The 20,323-nt window shown below is 41.6% G+C and overlaps 1 protein-coding gene across 6 annotated transcripts in view; it reads left to right on the top strand.

Moving 5' to 3' along the window:
• erbin (erbb2 interacting protein) overlaps window positions 1–20,323 on the top strand; it is a 313,125-nt gene that overhangs the window by 250,282 nt on the left and 42,520 nt on the right. For 5 of the 6 annotated variants that reach the window (XM_069939183.1, XM_069939193.1, XM_069939201.1 and 2 more), the window contains 4 exons: window positions 4,501–4,683; window positions 5,756–5,870; window positions 12,340–12,514; window positions 14,152–15,730. In XM_069939183.1, the coding sequence (XP_069795284.1) occupies window positions 4,501–4,683; window positions 5,756–5,870; window positions 12,340–12,514; window positions 14,152–15,730 (2,052 nt within the window). The remainder of the gene's footprint in view (window positions 1–4,500; window positions 4,684–5,755; window positions 5,871–12,339; window positions 12,515–14,151; window positions 15,731–20,323) is intronic. The other variant, XM_069939212.1, reaches the window with a different exon arrangement.

Below are 20,323 nucleotides of genomic sequence, written 5' to 3'. Positions count from 1 at the left end.
ATGGGGCAAGGTGGCAAGAGCACAAGGCGCATGGGGCAAGGTGGCAAGAGCACAAGGCGAAGGTGGCAAGAGCACAAGGCGAAGGTGGCAAGAGCACAAGGCGCATGGGGCAAGGTGGCAAGAGCACAAGGCGCATGGGGCAAGGTGGCAAGAGCACAAGGCGCATGGGGCAAGGTGGCAAGAGCACAAGGCGCATGGGGCAAGGTGGCAAGAGCACAAGGCGCATGGGGCAAGGTGGCAAGAGCACAAGGCGCATGGGGCAAGGTGGCAAGAGCACAAGGCGCATGGGGCAAGGTGGCAAGAGCACAAGGCGCATGGGGCAAGGTGGCAAGAGCACAAGGCGCATGGGGCAAGGTGGCAAGAGCACAAGGCGCATGGGGCAAGGTGGCAAGAGCACAAGGCGCATGGGGCAAGGTGGCAAGAGCACAAGGCGCATGTGGCAAAGTGTCAAAACAATAACCAATCACAAGACAACCTTACGAGTAAATGACATCCTTCCAGACAGACTGAACATCTTCTGCGCATGGTTTGACCAAAGAAAGCTCTGCCTCCCCCTGAAGAACAGCCACCATCATCCCAGTACCAAAGTGGGTGACAGTAACATGCCTCAATGACTAACTCCCATGGCACTGACCTCCACCATTAAGACATACCTTGAGTGTCTATTAATGGAACGCATCAAAGCACAGTTGCCAGAGACAATTAACCCATTTCATTTCAACGGAACCATTTCACTGACGATTCTATAGCCTTGTCCCTCCACTCCATCCTGACCCACTTGAAGAACAATGCCTCATACACAAGACTGCTGTTCATTTACTTCAGCTCAGCATTTAATACGATCATATCCCAGAGGTTGTTGGAGAAGCTGCTCTCGCTGGGATTCAACATCCCTTTCCATAACTGATTTCTGGACCACAGTCTGTCTGGGTTGGCAGCAGAACATCGAGCTCTGTCATGCTAAGCTCTAGAGTCCCTCAGGGCCGTCTGCTCAGTCCATGCCTGTTCACTCTACTGATCCACGACTGCGAAGCCAGATCCAACAGAGTCATTGTTTGGAAATGACATGAGGATTGAGTCATAAATCAGAGAGGAGGTGGCACCATCTAGTAAAATGATAGGAGAACCTGAGTCTCAATGTGGACAAAAAAAAGGAGATGATTGTGAATTTCAGGAGGGCTAGGGATGACCACCCTTCGTTACACATTAATCATTAGGTAGTGGAGAGCATCAGCTTCTTCAAAGTCCACTTAAGAAGTGACCTATCCTGGACAGACAACATCTCTTCTTCACTCGTCAGGAAGGCACAAAGGTGATTGCACTTCCTTTTAAGGCTGAGGCAGGCAAGGCTACTGGCTACCATTTTTCAATGTCCTAAAGGAGCTCTTTTCCAGCCACATCACAGTATTTACAATTACCGTGGAGCATGGGATCAGAGGTCAATCCACAGGACCATAAAAGTGGAAGAGAGAATCACTGGTATCTCCCTCTCGTCAATGTGATTTACTGGAATCATTGTGTAAAGAGGGAGAAACCTTACCAAGCCACATGCAGCATCTTCCAGCTACTCTAGGTGGACAGTCTGGTTTCTGAGGACTCTGTCCTCTGTCCAGTGCCACCTTGAGCCGCACGTTGATATGTCCTCCCTTTGGGGTATAGGCCCTACACCTCCAAATGAAAAGCAAAGGAGGGGGAAACTTGCATATCAAATGAGGCAACAATGGCCATGTTCCTTCCTGCACGCATGCGTGATGGATTTGAGTACGGGGGCCAGCTGACGCATGCTCGGTGGGTAGTTACTGAGGCTGGTTGGCCCGTGCATAGTGGGCCCACAGACGGGAGATTCAGGAACATAGGGGGCAGGAATGTAGTTCTGGGGCGATCTTGGGTAGCACCGCTTCAGTCAATGTCAAGTGGAGTAGTGGCATGTGGTGGGCTTTGATCTTTGAAAGAGGATGAGTGAGGCGCCGTTTATTTTGTTGATGGTTGTGGAAGTGTGGAGAGTTGGAGCCAGTGGTTGGCTTTTTACTGTATAAATGCATTGTATGTAATATGCAGAAAGATAAATCATTGACTGGGAAAAAGAGCTCTTGCAGATAATCGCTGATTTATGTTGAAGTATAGGAGCGACTTCTTCCCTAACGTCAAAGTACTTGAGATGGCAGAGGCCGACAGCATCGAGTCCACGCTGTTGAAGATCCAGCTGCGCTGGGTGGGTCACGTCTCCAGAATGGAGGACCATCGCCTTCCCAAGATCATGTTATAGGGCGAGCTCTCCACTGGCCACCGTGACAGAGGTGCACCAAAGAAGAGGTACAAGGACTGCCTAAATAAATCTCGGTACCTGCCACATTGACCACCGCCAGTGGGCTGATCTCGCCTCCAACCGTGCATCTTGGCGCCTCACAGTTCGGCGGGCAGCAACCTCCTTTGAAGAAGACCGCAGAGCCCACCTCACTGACAAAAGGCAAAGGAGGAAAAACCCAACACCCAACCCCGACCAACCAATTTTCCCCTGCAACCGCTGAAACCGTGTCTGCCTGTCCCGCATCGGACTTATCAGCCACAAACGAGCCTGCAGCTGACGTGGACATTACCCCTCCATAAATCTTCGTCCGCGAAGCCAAGCCAAAGAGAAGAGAGATAGGTTGGCTGGATTTATATAGGCAAAAAAAAGTAATTTTAGAATTTTTATTTAATTAAATAACTAAGGTGATAATTTGTTTTCTCAATAGAGCTTAAATTTTATTTTAAAATTATAATTTTTTTGAAACACTGTATGTATGTTTATGTGTGTGTAATATCTATCTATCAATGAATATGTGTGTGTATGGATATAGAAATCAATGACCAGTGCCGGCGAGAAGGGGAGGCATTAGCGGGCATTGCCCCCCCCCCCCCCCCGCCCTAAAAATAACATCACAAGTGGAAGCTCGCGATATAAGCACCCTCCCCCGTACTGAGAGAGTTTTTGGACGTTTTTGGTCCCTCGAAGGTGTGCACGTGCGTGTACGTGGATGATTTTCTTTGTGTGCATGCGCACAGCTTCGAGGGACCTTTGCCTGCATGCCTTCCATTTTGGATATTTGGAAATGGCCACGCAAAGATACTTCTGTCAATAAAAAGATAGAGCCAGAAATATCAAGCTGAGGAACAGCTTCTTCCCACGGGCAGTGAGATTACTGAATGACTGTTGAACTGCTAAAACAACTCTCCATGACTCTATTAATAATGTTTATTTTAATATATGTATGTATATACTGTGTATATGCATTATTTGTGTGTTATATATGTCTGCATTTGCACTGTGGACTGGAGAATGCTATTTTGTCGGATTGTACTGGTACAATTGAATGACAAATAAACAAACATTTGGTGCACTTGGACATCTCTTCTGCAATATACATGCATAGTCCTGGACTCTTCTGCAATATGCAGGCATGGTCCTGGATTCGTCTGCACTCGTGGTCCTGGACTCGTAAAGATTCACAATTTTTTTTAGGAGAATGTGCATTTAATAGCTTCCTTCAAATTTCAGGGAAAAAAATGAGCAGATGTAGAATATTTTTGCTAACTGGATTATTTTTTTTAGCAGTCATTGTGACTAATGTTTCACAAATTCATATAGCTCTGCAATAGATACAAGTCTGACTGCATATTTAAATTTGTTAACATTTAGTCATACAGCATGGAAACAGGCCCTTTTGGAGCACAAGCCCCCCTTCTCCCACCCCCCCCCACCCATCCACACACACACACACACACACACACACACACACACACGCTCACGCACACCCACCCACACACACACCCACCCACCCACCCACCCACACCCACACACACACACCCACCCACCCACCCACACACACACACACACACACCCACACACACACACACACACACCCACCCCCACACACACACACCCCCCCACCCGCACACACACACACCCACACACACACACACACACACACACACCCATCCCCACACACACACCCCCCCACCCACACACACACACACACACACACACACACACACACACACACAAGTACTCCAATGAACCTACAATCCCCGTACATTTTTTGAGCAATTAGAGGACACGGAGTACATACAAACTCCTTAGATTCGTACCTGTGTCGCTGCCATTGTTCCATCAAACTACTTTGCTCCATTGCATGAAACAGTAAAACTCTGGTCATCAGGTATCCAGTTGTTCTGTAATCCTGACTATTCGGCACTGGCTACTTTCTTATCACAAATCCAGATACTCTAAAGTGACTGCATGTTACTGGGTGCATAGCCAGAGCTCTTTCCTCTTTAAATTCATTCGGATCCTGAAGAAAATTTGTTACCCTGCAATGAAATAATTGAGGGTAATATTCCTGTTGTCCAAAGTCCTGAGGGTGCTGGATTATTGGAGTTCCACTGCATGTTAAATTTAAGAAACAGTATAAAATAGGGAAGCGCATCTTCTCAAATTAAAATTGGTGATTATATTATCAGGTAAAGGAAAATGCTAGCGAATGCATCAAATCGTCAGAAAATGTGGAACTGAATATGGTGGAAAATTGCATAAACGAAATCACTGAAGAGGATCTGAGTAGCAGTGTAGAAGATACACAAGTAAACACTGTTGTGGATGATGCAGAGGATGTGAATAAATCTCTTGATGATGATGTCCTTGAGGTATGTTGGTAATTGGAATAAATGTTCACAGTGTTGCGCATCATTTATTTTCTGGCCCTTTGACTAAAATGGGATGTATAAATTTTAAAACTCAGTTGGTATCAGTTCATTACTGAGCACTTAGTGATTTTTTTTTCTTTTGTGTATCAAATACCAGTGTTCTGTTGGTTGCAATGTCCCTTCCTGAATTGTTTTTTAGCTGTGATTCAGTTTTACTTTTTTTTTCTTTGAATTTATTGCTGTGCTTTTGAACAAAAATAATTGTTCCTGTCGGTATAAAGTCATGATCTTGCTATGGCTTTTTAAAAAAACACAATAGAGGCTGTAAATATTAAATAAAAATCAATTACTGCAAATGACCTGAACAGTCTATATCTGTAGAATGTGCTCCTGATGAAAGGTCCTTTTTTTTTCTTTTTTTAAAATTTTTTTATTTTTCACACCATAAATCACATTAACCATGATACACACTTTTTCCTTTTCACACATATACAGTGCCATTTTCTCCCCGCCCCTCCCTCCTCCCATCCCACCTTCCCGACCTCCCCCCTCCCATCCATTTAAGGTATAAAATCTAGGATACATTAAACCAGTCAGACAATGTTGTCATTCAATAAAAATACACCAGAAATTCCACTGAGTCCATCTGATGAAAGGTCCTTGATGTGAAATGTTAACTGTTGCCCCATCAATACTGTTTGATGTTCTCAAGGAACATTTGATATGCATTGGGGCACTTTGGGTTTTTTCCCCCCCTCCCCTCTTTGAAATGCTATGGCGTCTGTTTGTGCTCTGTATAACTTTGAAAAATCTTCCACTCAATAGGAAAGCTTGCCAGGAGCAACTTTGCAGTGATTTGATATTTAGATGAGCTTTTCCCATATCATTGAGAATGCAAAATGCACCATATTTATCGTTTGTATGGGTTGGTTAACTTCCCAGTTTAGTTTGTATCCATAGCAAAAGTTGAGAGGAAAACTTTCAGTGTTTTTATAACTACTGTAAAATGCAATTTATTGTATGCACCTTATAAATAATTATGAATTATGCCTCATTCGGTCACCCTTTTCAGGATTCTGAAAATACCACTTCTGATGAAGAGATGAAGATGGCAGAACTAAGGCCACCCCTGATTGAAATACCAGTTACTCAACCAAAAGTAGTTGCACTGAGTAAAGAGAAAAGAGGTTGGTTATGATGCACTCACGATCCCAATTAAGTATTAACGAACTCGCCGAATCTCTAGATTGTGCATCAGGCATGACAAAACTGGCCTTGATATTTTGGAAAGACACCTGCTGCAAGTGATACATGTACCCACTTTCAAGATGTATCATGTAAACTCAAGCATGGCACGGTTAGCTTAGGAATTATTGCAACTCTGTTACAGCACCCATGATTGGGACCTAGGTTCAAATCCCACGTTGTCTGTAAGGAGTTTGTATGTTCTCCCCGTGTCTGCATGAGTTTCCTCCAGGTGCTCCGGTTTCTTCCCATTGTTCGAAATATGCCGAAGGAAGTAGGTTAATTGGGTGTAGTTGGGCGACATGGGCTTGTAGGCCAAAATGGCCTGTTACCATGCTGTATGTCTAAATTTAATGATTTAATTTAATAACCAGTGACTGGCACCTGCTAATCAGTCTTTCATAGGCTTCCTGCATACACAGGAACCTGGAAAATCTGTTGTTGAAGCGATAGTTGTATTCATTTGATTTAGAAGGAGCCCATTTCTCTGTCCTCATCGACAGAGCATTGTTTTCAAACAGTTTTTTAAAGAATTTGGGAAAATCGTGGCTTGTGATTTAATAAACAGAAGTGTATCAACAGTTATTAAGCTGAATAAACAGAATCAGTGTGGGACTTAAACTGTCAAGCACATGCCATTTTCCCTTGGTCTTCCATTCACAGCAATCAACTCTATTAATTGTAAACTAGTTTACCTCATGCATTCTCTCTAAAAGCAAGATATTCCTCCATTGTGCTGCTTTACCCAGTATCCCTGCTCTGTTCTGAGGTACTGAAATACAAATGTCTTAGAAAATGATGTTTCTTGCAAAAGAAAACTTTCTGCTCTCAGACACATTCTTGCATAATAATTGAAAAGCAAATGGCAGAAAATACTGGCAGTACTCAGCAGGTCAGGCAGCAAACTATGGAGCAATAGAGAGAAATGGAAATGAATTACTGTTGTTGAGTGAGTGTGGACAACGGGTTATTTTTAATGGCAATTATAAACTCTATGTGGGTACGATATGGGTAAAGGGAAGCCACAAGAAACCATTTTATTACAGACGCAGCAGCTGCTAGAATCCTGAGACATAGCACGTCAGGCAGCATCTGAATCAGAATTTATTGTCATGAGCAAGTCATGAAATTTGTTGTTTTTTGTGGCAGCATCAAAGTGCAAACATTCATATAAACCACCATTCAAAAATAAATTAAAAATAGTGCACGAAAAGTCAAAGTAAGGCAGTGTCTTTGGTTCATTGATCATTCAGGAATCTGACAGAAGTGGGGAAGAAGTTGTTCTTGTGCCGCTGAGTGGTTGTCTTCAGGGCTCCTGTACCTTTTTCCTGATGGTAGGGGAGTGAAGAGGGTGTGGCCTGGGTGGTGTGGAACTCGTTTGGAACTGCAAAGCAAACAAAAAACTTCCAGTGCTGGAAATGTGTCTCAGAGTTTTTCCTTTTTAAATCTTGACCTTGTTCTGATGTGATTCAGGTTTCCTTTCTGCACAGCTCCTGCCTTAGCTGTCAGGTGCGGGGAGTTGGGTCACCGGCTGATTGTCTTAGTCTGCCCCTTAGCAGTTTGGGGTCCACAGATACCCGCACTATAAGCGACTCCGCGGATTAACAAATCGTGTTCTAACGAGGTTTCACTGTATATGGGACCATTGTGATATTTTCCCTGGGATATTAAGTATGGGTACAGTCTTCTTGGGGACGGCAAGATTAGCATAGCCGTTAGCACAACGTCATTATAGCTCCAGCGATTGGGACCAGGGCTCGAATCCCACGCTGTCTGTAAGGAGTTTGTATGTTCTCCCCGTGTTTGCATGGGTTTTCCCTAGGTGCTCCTCCTTCCTCCCACCCTTCAAAATGTGCTGGGGGTTGTAGGCCAGTTGGGTGTAATTGGGTGGCTGAAAGGGCCTGTAACCATGCTGTGAAAAAATTTAAAATGTAAGCAATATGTAGTAAAAATCCCCAGTACCTGCACCTATGGGGATTGGTAGATGCTGGATCAATGAATTTTCCAGTTGCTTGAGATTGTGTGTTGCATGGATTGGCAAACTAAACACTAGAGAGCACCAATTTTAAACTTTCATATTTTTAACCTATTCATTTTCCACTGTTTTTTGACTGTTGCTTGAGGCTGCCAGTTACTTGAATTGCAGATAATGGGGATTTCACTGTACTTGCAATGGAAATAATCCAGTGAAGATTCATTAGGATGATTCCCATGATAAGTTTGGCATTTAAGGCAGAAGTTTTGGAATGTTTGAAGAAAAAGACATAATTTCATTGAAACACAAAATTCTAATAGGGATTAACAGGATAAACATAGGAATGGCTGGAGTGTGTGGAGCCAGAGGCTGTACTCTCAAAGTAAGTTGTTGGCCATTCAGTTTGGGAGTAAGAAATTATTTCACCTAGTGTAAATTTTTGGAATTCATTAACCAATGGAGCTACGGAGGCTCATTTTGAGTATATTCAAGGCAGAAGTCTTTTTTAATGTAAAGGTAAACAAGAGGTATGGGATCAGTACAGGAAAGTGGAGTAAACGATCAACCACAATATGGAATATCAGAGCTGACAGAAAAGGTCACATGCCTCCACTTGATTTGTTCTAAAGATCTTAAACAATTGTGAGAGAATCCTAACAACAAAGCAATCCTTATGCCACAAAAGAATGAAGATTGAAACAAATGAAAGTGGACATGCATACATACTTTGCAGAATGCCAATATCTGGTGTGTATTTAGCATCTTTTCCCAATTTATTGAATCACAAAATACTCTACCAATGTACTTTTGAAATGTAGTTCAATTGTTTTCGTGCCCAGATCTGCTTTGATTTGCCTTGGGATTACTACGTGCACCTAAAATGCCCTCCTCTGAGCTAAACTCTATTATTGAGGTCCTTGACTCCACAGAAAGCAAGAGATAGACAATGTTTTGTGTCAGAGCCCTTTATTCAGATACACTGAAAATCAGGCAGACACTCTAATCAGCAACATAGAACATAGAAGATAGGAGCAGGAGTAGGTCATTCGACCCTTCGAGCCTGCTCCGCCATTCAATGAGATCATGGCTGATCTTAAAGTTCAGTACCCTGTCCCCGCCTTCTCTCTGTAACCTTAAATACCCTTATACTGAAGAAATAGATCTAATTCCCTCTTAAATATATTTAATGAACCTGCCTCTACTGCCCTCTGTGGCAATGAATTCCACAGATTCACCACCCTCTGGGTAAAGAAATTCCTCCTCATCTCGGTCCTATTATCCTCAAACCATGGCCCCGGGTTCTGGATTTTCCCATCATTGGAAACGTCCCATCTGCATCCATTCTGTCCAGTCCTGCCAGAATTTTATACGTCTCTATGAGATCCCCTCTCAATCTTCTAAACTCCAGCGAGTACAATCCCAATTTGTGCAATCTTTCCTCATAAGTCATTCCTGCCATTCCAGGTATCAGCCTGGTGAATCGCCTCTGCACTCCCTCCATTGCAAGAACATCCTTCCTTAGATAAGGTGACCAAAACTGCACACAATACTCCAGGTGTGGTCTCACCAAGGCCCTGTACAGCTGCAGTAAGGTATCCTTGTTCCTATATTCAAACCCTCTTGATATGAAGGCCAACATACCATTTGCCTTTTTAACCGCCTGCTGTTCCAGCATGCTCGCCTTCAGAGACTGGTGTACAAGTATCCCTAGGTCTCTCTGCACTTCCCCATCTCTTAATCTATTGCCATTCAAATAGTAATCTGCCCTCCGATTTGTATTACCAAAGTGGATAACCTCACATTTATCCACATTGTAGTGCATTTGCCATGTATCTGCCCAGTCCCTCAATTTATCCAATCACACTGGAGCTTCCTGACCCCCTCTTCCGTGCACACAACCCCTCCTAGCTTAGTGTCATCTGCAAATTTGGAGATATTACATCCAATCCCCTCATCCAGATCATAAATGTAAATTGTGAACAGCTGGGGTCCCAGTACAGATCCCTGTGGCACCCCACTGGTCACCGCCTGCCACTCAGAAAACGAGCCATTTATCCCAACTCTCTGTCTTCTACCTGCCAGCCAGTTCTCAATCCACATCAATACTTTGCCCCCAATCCCATGAGCCTTGATTTTGGAAGCCAGTCGTTTATGCGGGACCTTATTGAAGGCCTTTTGGAAGTCTAGGTACACCACATCCACTGGCTCTCCCCCATCTATTTTACCTGCCACCATCTCAAAGAATTCCAATAGATTTGTCAAGCATGATTTACCTTTTGTAAATCTATGTTGACTCTGTCCGATCCCTTCTCTGCTAGTCATATGCTCCGCTATTACATCCTTAATAATGGATTCCATCATTTTGCCCACTTCCAGGCTCACCAGCCTATAATTCCCCGCTTTTTCTCTACCCCCCTTTTTAAATAGTGGGGTAACATTAGCTACCCTCCAATCCATGGGTACTGATCCTGAGTCTATCGAGTTCTGGAAAATAATTCTTAAAGCATCTGCTATCTGAATGGCCACATCCTTGAGTACCCTAGGATGTAGATTATCAGGCCCTTGGGATTTATCTGCCTTCAATCCCATCAATTTCCCCAAGACCATGTCCTTAGAGATACTGATTTCTTTCAGTTCCTCCCTTGCATTAGTCTCTATGTTTCTCAACATCCTTGGGAGGTTATTTGTATCCTCTCTTGTAAAAACAGAACTAAAGTAAAAATTTAATTGGTCTGCCATTTCCTTATTCCCCATTATATATTCCCCTGATTCCGACTGCAAAGGACCTACTCTGGAGGAGGAGTTTGGTGATAGGTGGATATAAGTGGGAGGGAGGAAAAAGAGAATGAAAATTATGGGAAATGGGGCAGATAGCCAAGAAAGATTGTTCTCTAATAGGAGAGGGAAGGGGTTAGGAGCTAGAGGAAGGGAGTCAGAGGGATGAGGGAAAGCTAGAGAAGGGGAGGGAGTTGATGGAAATTAGGGAAGTCAGTATTGATGCCATTTGATTAGAGACTGCCAAGATAGAATACAAGGTGTTGTTTCTCCTCAACCTGCCAGTGCACAAGGCCATGTACTGACATGTCAGTGTGGCAAAGGGGTGTGAAATTGGTGGTTGGCCATATGTTCTATTTTCATGGATTTTTTTAGGGATCCTTGTGCCAATTAATTTATGCCCCAAATACCAAATTATTATAACAGAATGTGTTGCAATTCTGAACTGAACTGAATACCAGTTGCTAGTTGGTGTTGGGACTACTTTTATCATGTTGTATATTAATGATTTAGATTATGGAATGAATGGCTTTGTGGCCAAGTTTGCAGATGATACAAAGGTAAGTGGAGGAACAGGTCACGTAGAGGAAACATGAAAGCTGCAGAAGGACTTGGACAGGTTAGAAGAATGGGCAGAGAAGTGAAAAATAGAATAAAAGGTCAGAAAGTGTGCAGTAATGCATTTTGGTAGAAAAAATAACTGAGCAGACTATTCGTTAAATGGGGAGAAAATTGAAAACACCCAGAGGCAAAGAGACCTGGGAGTCCTCGTGCAGAATAGCCTGAAGGTAAACTTGCAGGTTGAAACGGCGGTGAAGAAGGCAAATGTAATGCTGGCCTTCATTTCAAGAGGAATGTAAGAGAAGGGATGTGATGTTAAGGCTCTATAAGGCACTGGTGAAACCTCACTTGGAGTATTGTGAGCAGGAGGTTCACTAGGATATTTCCAGGAATGAAAGGGTTATACAAGGATCATTTGACAGCCGCCTGTATTTGTTTGAATTTAGGAGAATTGTTGGGGGTGCGCTGCAGGGGGTGTCTAAACATTTCAAATGTTAAAAGGCATGGAGTAGATGTAGAAAAGTTGTTTCCCGTAGTGGGAGAGTCTAGGACAAGAGGGCACAACTTCAGGATTAAAGGACATCTGGTTAAGAACAGAGATGCAGAGGTATTTCTTCAGCCAGAGGGTAGTAAATCTGTGGGCCTTGTTGCCACAGGTGCCAGTGGAGGCCGGGTCATTGGGTGTATTTCAGGGAAAGATTGGTTGCTTCTTGTTTAGCAAGGCCACGAAGGTTAGGAGGAGAAAACTGGGTAAGGGGGATGAATGGGAAATGGATCCGCTCATGATTGAATGGTAGGGCAGACTCGAACATAACTGATCCAATGTCTTATGGTCTTCATACTGAACATGGTGAAGAGTTCAAGCTATTTTCTAGAGAAATGTGGGTATTAATTTTTAAGGTAAATAGATCAGCACAGGAACAAGCCCTTCCTTCATCCAACACATCTGCACTGAACATGATGCCCAATTTGTACTAAAAACGGTGCTATTGTTTAGTTATAATAGCAATTTGGTATTGGGGTAAAGTCCAGAAGTGGATTTATGTGGGTGAGAATGAAAGAGATTTTTCTGAAATATATTCAAATGCTTTATTTTATAGATGATGTTGATTCTTTCCTCGAAGAGATAATTCCAAATAGTAATCAGAATAACAGTAATTGTTCAACACCATCCAGGATATCAGATACTGTCTCTTTCAACACAGGAAGCAGCCAGGAGACCTTGCAGTCTACGCCTGACAGAGATGCTAAGATTACCAATATAGCTCTCAAACAGTAAGTTCCCCTCCCTCAAACTTGTAAGATAAATGTATTTTGCACTTAGAAGTTAAAGATTGAAGAACTGAAGTTTGAGCTATGATGTGAGTTCATTGTGTGCGTGCATACCATGTAGAAACAACCCAAAACTGGGAGTAATGAGGGGACCTTGGTATGCAAGTCCAAAGATTCCTCGAGGGTGCAAGCACAGCTGATTAATGTGGTTCAGAAGGCCTTCACTTTGTAAAATGACCGAGTACAAGAGCAGGCAGGTAATGGTACATCTTTATAAAACATAGGTTAAACTTCAACTGGAGTACTCTGCTGTTCTAGAACCATTGCTTCCTGGATTGAATTATAAAGAGAGGCTGCATAGGCTGGAACTTTTTTTTCCTCGGACCATAACCTGTATAAAGTCATGAGAGGTATGGTGAATAATTGCAATCATTTTCCCAGAGTACGGAAGCCTAAAATAGGGGGACATGAAAGGGGAAGGATTTGAAAGGGCCCGGAGGGGCAAATTGTTCCTCACACAAAGTGATGTGTATCTGGGATGAGCTACCAGATGCAGTGGTGGATTACAACCAGGTACATGGATTGGGAAGCTTTGGAAGGATGTGGGCTGAACTCCGGGAAATGGTACAAGGTCAGGTGAACTTGGTTGGCTTTGATGAGTCTGGATGCAGAGCCTGTTTCCATGCAGATTGACACTAGGAATGATGTGTAGCACTAAAGAAGGTGCAGAGGCAATTCACCCAAATGTTGCTTGGAAAAACATTGTGCAAGTGGTGGAAAGGGAACATGATTGAGGGATGTAAGATGGTGACTGCAGTAATCTTTCTTCCCCTTATCAGAGATAGATAAGTCTGGAGGATATAAATTAACAGGCAAGAGGTTTAGAGTGGATCTGATGGGGATCTTTCTACAGCCAAAGATGACGAGTACCTGGAATAAATTGTTAGAAACTATATTGCTGACTTTAAGATGAGTACCAGAATCACCTTGGCAATGAAAGATATGGGCCAGTGCTGAAAGGTAGAATTGATATTGACGCGCATATCAGACCAAATGGCTTGTTACTCTTCCATATGACTTGTGACGATTCAGGAATGGTGAATTCTCTGCAAAAGGTACAATTTCAAGATGGATAAAATGTGAGTGGACATAAAGGCAGACCTCAGGAAATGATCAGCAGGGAAGCTAATCGATGGAGAGGACACATTTAAATTTGAAGTAAATGAAAATAACAGAAAGAGTCGACGTACTGGCAGTTTCTCCACCCCCATCCCCACACCAAACCCCACATCTCACCGAAATTTGTTGCTTATGGAAGCTATTTTTACACAATAGGCAAACCATTGCCATTTTTCAATAATATCCTTAATTTGCCATCTCGAGTCTGAGATTTGCTGGTTTATATATTTGTGTATTTATTACATGGCAATAAAGCAATCTTAAAATCAAAAATTGGTACTTTTATTCTCACAGGCTTCTGTTCCTCTAGTGAGCCTTCTTTAATTACAAGGTCACGGATAGATGAATTATTTTTGCTGATTGCCATTGTGATGTGTGTATCATAATAAAGGGACGATTGAATTGGTGACTTCCAATTTTTGTGTTTGGATATTGTTTCCAACTTTTAATGTTGTTTGCAGGAACAGTCGATATGATCTTCCAGAAATATCACTGCTACAAAATGGAGCAAAGTCAAGCTCATCATTTCAAAACTGCACAAAAAGCCATGACGAGATTGATTCTCCTGCAGGGAACAAGGAAGCCATTAAGTTGTCTGAATTTGAATTAGATACTGAGGAGAAAGTAGCTCTTCTGGAGAGGGGCATTGATCTGAATGATGGCACACGGCGATACCAGAATTTGCTCAAGATTGGCATGAATGAGCTTGCTGCTGAGGATATGATTCCAGGTTTAGATGAAGCTAAAAGTAGCGTTGATGGACTGATTATTGCAGAGCCATCGGGAAATGCTTTGGAAGATTATACAAAAATAACAGAGCACTTAAAGAATGGAAATGAGATTCCAACTACTTGCCCTCAAATTCAAATGAATGGTTGCTCAGAAGAAATTAGAAAGCCCCAACCCTATGTTGAAGCAGGAAAACAGTACTCACCTGGCCTATATTCAAGTGCTGATGTAGCAATATCTCGGAGCACAGAGGAGTTGTCCCCACAGAGAGAATGTCCACGGGGGCCTGTTGTCAAATCTCATAGCATCACGCACATTGAATCAGGAGGGTTAAAGATTTATGATATTATCAATGACAATGGACCGCATGAGCAAGGTTTAATGGGAAAGGTGCAATCTGGAGCAGGCCAGGGACAAAATATAACCCGCAGTAAGTCTGCCAGTCTTCTGAGTGAACAGTCACTGCAACCATTCACCGGAAATTCTGCATCGTCATCAGATATTATGTCATGCACAAAAGCAGTGTATACATTTGATCAAAACTTCAACCCTCAAGGCATCAGTTTAAAGAGAGGACCTATAGTTGCACAGATGCCTTCAGTACCTCAGTACAACATCCAGTACAGCAGTAGTGCAATACCTAAAGAGAATATGTGGCCACAGAGACCAGCATTTCACACAGAGCAATCTAATATAACTTCCCAACATCACCTGAGATCAGAGACACTTGACAATGCCAATTATATAAAGCATCCTGCAAACATGAACTTCTCCAATCGCAATAATTCCCAATCCAACATGTCTTACAGCATGCAGCAGAGGATAGGACCTCGACAGATGGAGATGTGGGGTTGTCCACCAAATGAGAGGTTGATTCAAGCCAGTCAGAGGGCCACTTTGCAGAGACAGAGCAGTGTCTCATCCAATTCTTCTGCCATGCTTCCAGAAGCCCTTCACTGCAGGTGGGTTCCAGTTCCTGAGGCGGATTACATGACTTACAGGGATTTACATACACTTGGAAGAGGCCCTCAGCCAGCTCAGGGTTTGCAAAGGCCATTGTCTGCAAGGACTTACAGTGTTGATGGTCCAGCTGCATCGAGGCCTCAGAGTGCTCGGCAACACGTAACTGATGCTCCAGAGAGAACAATGTCCATCAGCGATTTCAATTATTCACGGACTAGTCCGACTAAAAGACCAAATGTGAGAGTGAAATCTGAACATTCACTTTTGGATGTGCAGGGGACCAGTAAGGTTCCACCTGATTGGAGGGAGCAGGTGTTGCGGCACATTGAAGCCAAAAAGTTAGAAAAGGTATGTAATTATTTTTTATTTTACTGAAGGTGAAAATCTTAGGAGATTTAGTGAGTACATCGTAAATATCATTGCCTAATAGATGTTATACTTTGAAACAATTAGAGAAACATAGAACTGTGTTTCCATCCTCATCGGGCAATCTGAGATTGCCCTTTACATTTCCATCTTTTTCTACTATCTTGTCATATTTGCGAACTGGGTCGTAAAAATGGATTCATATCAGCTTAATATCATCAGTAGTTTATTCAATTTAAGTTGAAATTTTCAAAAACATTCTTGAAATTGCAATATTCCTTTTAAAATAGACCAACTTGAAGTTTATTTTTGAGTTCTTTTTCAAATCATCTGTTGATTTGTAATACAGAACAAAATGTCTGAAATTATAAGCCCTCAAAGTCATTAATTGTCTCAGTATTTTGTTAGTCTGCACTTGCAAAATTTTGCAAGACTTTGTTCAGATTGTGGCTTGATTATGTGGTGAAGTGTGCAGGCCAATAAAATTTCAAGGCAATTACATTAGTTGCCGTGAGTTCATCAATTCACATCATTTGCTTTGTTTAAAAAAAAAAGTCATGATGTTAATTCAACACTGAAGTATAAATTTTGCTGAAATAAAAATGCAAAATTATGTAAAACTTGGTTATAAAAGAAAGTTGACTTATTTTCTGTAGCTTAATAAACATTTTGAGATTGAATGCCTTTTCATGTGAGTCTATTTTCAGCATGTAATTGCCTTTTAAGTACTTTAAAGCAAGTGTCTGTTGATTGGATGTTGTTCTTGCTGCAAATTCATTGTGATCCTGACAGTTTTAACACTCACAGTGTACAATTAATGTGGGTAGATAGATACTTGTCCCTATTTTTTAATGAGGATTCAGAATAGGGACAAAATAATTTGTCGTGCTTATGAGTAGTTTTGGAACAACTTTCTGTTTATGAGGGCAGATAAAGAAGTGTGGTGATAATATTTAAAGCGATTATCACAGCTGTGTTGTTTGAGGAAAAAACAATTCTAACTTCAATGTAGAAATAAACAAGGATGAATCAGTCTTCCATAGCATACATTAGTTAATTTATGCCCACTTCAAGGCAGTATCAGCCTCAATTGTATATAATGCAACTCTATTCCAGTAAAGGCATTTTACTAAAATATCACCTTTGATACAAGACCATTTACTGTTACAAATGATTTATACATTGGTGAGTCTGTCATGGGCTCCAAAAATTGAAGACGTTTTGATTACTTTTTCTTTCAGTTTTGTGGGCTGGGATAAAGTTGTGTCTTCATTTGTTTGCAACCTACAGGAATGGCTCGTCGTCATTCTGTAATTGCAGATATTGCAAAATTTCGGCATGATTAGCAATAGTTGACTGGATGGAAATGTTAGAGTAAACTAACATGACTGCCAAATGAGAGGAGACTAAGTGTGATAAAGGTGGGCCAGGCAGGAATAGCTAGGGAAAGGAATCTTGGTTAACAAGAGATGTGGAGATGCAGGCCAAAAAGAAAAAGGAGGCCATATGATCAGATACAGGCAGACATGGTCAAGGGATCCCATGAGAAATATAAGGAATGTAGGAGCAAAGTGAAAAGGGAAATGAAGAGAGCTCAAAGAAGCTTTGAGATAACTTTGGCAGACAGTATAAGGGAGAATCCAAGAAGATAATTGAATCAAGAACAAAGACTCACAATGGAAAGAATAGATCTCGTTTAGGATCAGCAGGAATATCTATGTGTAGAGCTAGGTGATGGGGAAGATTTTAAATGTATGTTTTGAGGGACGGGGGATACTTCTAAAGATAGCCAACTAAAGATCTATTTTTTTATTTAATAAGTGAATAGATAGAGAAATAAATGGCCTTAGGCATGTGTATAAGTAGGGGAGAGGTGTTGGCAGTCTTAAATTGCATTAAAGTGGCTAAATGTCTGAATCCAGGCCAGGTCCAAGCCATGACATTGTGGGAAGGCAGGAAGGAAAAGGGGGCCTTGGTGGACATTTTTATCTCCTGTTTGAGGACAGGACCTGTTTGGTGACTGGAGGATAGCAAATGTGGATCTACTATGTAAAAAGAAAGGCTGTAAGGATAAAATCCAAATAACTACAGACCTGTAAGCCTGGTGACAGGGAAACTGCTGGAGAGGGTTTAGAGAGATGAAATGTATCAATATTTTGATGGTCAGGGGAAAATTAGAGCCGGCATAGATTTGCTTGCTTAGCTTGATATAATTTTTTTTAAAGAGGTGACAAAGAGGGTAGATATGGGCAAGACAGTTGTTGATATGTATGGATTTTAGTAAACAATTTGATAAAGTTCCATATGGTAGGTTGGTATGGAAGATTCGAACATGCAGGTTAGGAGCAACTCTTTTTTTTAATATAAATAAAATTGCTTCGGAATAGGAGTCTGATAGTGGTTGGGGGATGGCAGTTTTCCAGACTGATGGACTGTGACCAGTTGAAAGTCTCAGGGTTTGTTACTAGGATCACTGTTTTTTGTAATATACATAAGTGATTTAGGCAAGAATGTTTGTGGCAATGTAAATAAGTTTGCTGATTACACCATATTATGGTGAACAGAGGAAAAGGTCAAGGGTTTGCAACAAGATGGAAAACTGGGCTAAGAAATGGCAGGTGCAGTTCAGCTCTGAGAGGAGCATGGTGTTGCATTTGGATAAATCAAGCTAGGTTAGTGCTTTATTAACAGCAATGTCAGAAAGAGTGTTATGGAACAGAAGGATCTTGGGGTGCAGGTGCATAATTTTTTAAAGAAGGTGGCATCGGTAGAGTAGGGAAGAGAGCTTTTTGGATGCTTGTCTTTCTTGGTTGGGCAAGTGTTAAGTTGTTGAATGCAAGATATTGGTGAGGCTACACTTGGAATATTGTGTGCTATTTTGGTCACTTGGTTTAGGAAGGATATTATAAAGTTGGAAAAGGTATAGAAGAGGGTTTCAAAGTTATTACCAGGATTAGGGAAGTCGATGTTCTGCTTTCCTTAAAGAGTAGAAAGTTGAGAGGAGGTCATGAGGGCATAGATAAAGTGAATAGTGTCGGTCTGTTTTCTAGAGTAAGAGGATCTTAAGATGAGCGGCAATAACTACAAGATGTTGGGTTTGGAATTTAGAAAGGGACATGAGGGGACAGTTCTTCAAAGGAGGGTGGGCATATGGACTGAGCTGCCTGACAAAGAATATTGTCTTCCTTCAAGAAACACCTTAATAAATTCAGGAATGGGAGGGAAATGGATGGGTATGGGCCAAATGCAGGGAGGTTGGACTAAAGCAGGAGGGCATGTTTGTTTGGCATGGTCAAGCTGGGCTGATGGACCTGTCACTGTGCTGCTCAATCAGAATAGCATTTCTAAGTGTGCTTATTGGAAACAGTTCCTGTTAATGTAACATTTAATGGATAGGACTGAACTCTGCTAAAGGAGTAATAGGTGTACTGAATACCATTGCTTGGTTCAAAGCCAAATTGATCATTGTAATTTTTTGACTATTTTCAAGATTGAATATTCAGTAATTGTCTGAATTCAGTATCTTGTTCCCATCCTGTGCATATAATTCATAATCACAGCTATAAACTGACAAGGAAAATTCTTTGCTATATATTGGCTGGGTTGGAATGTCCCATGGGCTCTTGATGAAGCTGATATTCATTGGAGAATATTCATTGTAGCATTTGTATTCTGGTGCCGTTTTAAAAATGGGATTGTATTTGGAATTATTTATTAATCCATTTTTTGTTTAATCAACTCTGTTAGAGTGGTCCTGTTCCTGACTTTCTAGATTGACAATGTGACATGTGTGATTTTTTTTTTTGGAATGGACAAAAATCTGTCAAACTGCCAACATTTTTAAAAATGGCAAGCCATTGTTCAAGCAGTAGTATTGCTTTCACCACTTTTAACAGGTTATGGAAAGGTATACTGCAATTTCAATATCACATCACTGATTGCATCTTTCTCCATAATACTGCATGACTAATTCCATTGTTTTAGCATGTGCACTCATATTTGGCTTAACTTCTTTCTTTCAGTGTTATAAAATGTTGGGGTGATAGCACAGTTATGAGGTCTCCTTGCTTTCTTCAATGCTGAAGTTAAAGTGAGAGAACCTTGTTGAGCAAGTTTCCGTAATTGCGTAGTATTCATTCCTGTCATTAATTATTAAGATTGGAAGAAAAGTTGTCAATTTGAAGTTGATGCATTTAAGTGACAGCCCAATGAAAATCTCAGAACTGAGATTCTTCAACTGCTTGCCATCAAGAAATTTTCTTCTCAGCAAATATGATTAAAACTGAAAGACACCTAATTTAGATGCTCCTCTGAATCTAGGTGCTATCCCTGTCAAGTTGCATTGCTGCTTTATTTGAAAAATTAAGCCTATGTAGGCTTCAATTTTTCCTCCTAAATATTTCTCTATTCTTCAAAGAGAAATCCATATTTGTTTCCTTGTTGAGTATCGCCAGAAATGATTTTTCCTAAACTGCCTGTTGTGTATCCAGTTGAGGACAGCTGGGAGTGTGTTAACTATTTTGGCTAATCACCATTTTTCAAAATTGTTTTGACCATTTTCAGAATTTTTAATGC

This window comes from Narcine bancroftii, chromosome 1 (genome assembly GCF_036971445.1).
Source record: "Narcine bancroftii isolate sNarBan1 chromosome 1, sNarBan1.hap1, whole genome shotgun sequence".
In the NCBI taxonomy this organism is placed as follows: Eukaryota; Metazoa; Chordata; class Chondrichthyes; order Torpediniformes; family Narcinidae; genus Narcine; species Narcine bancroftii.
Note: the sequence above shows the minus strand (reverse complement) of the source record. Positions and strands in the feature narration are given on the sequence as shown.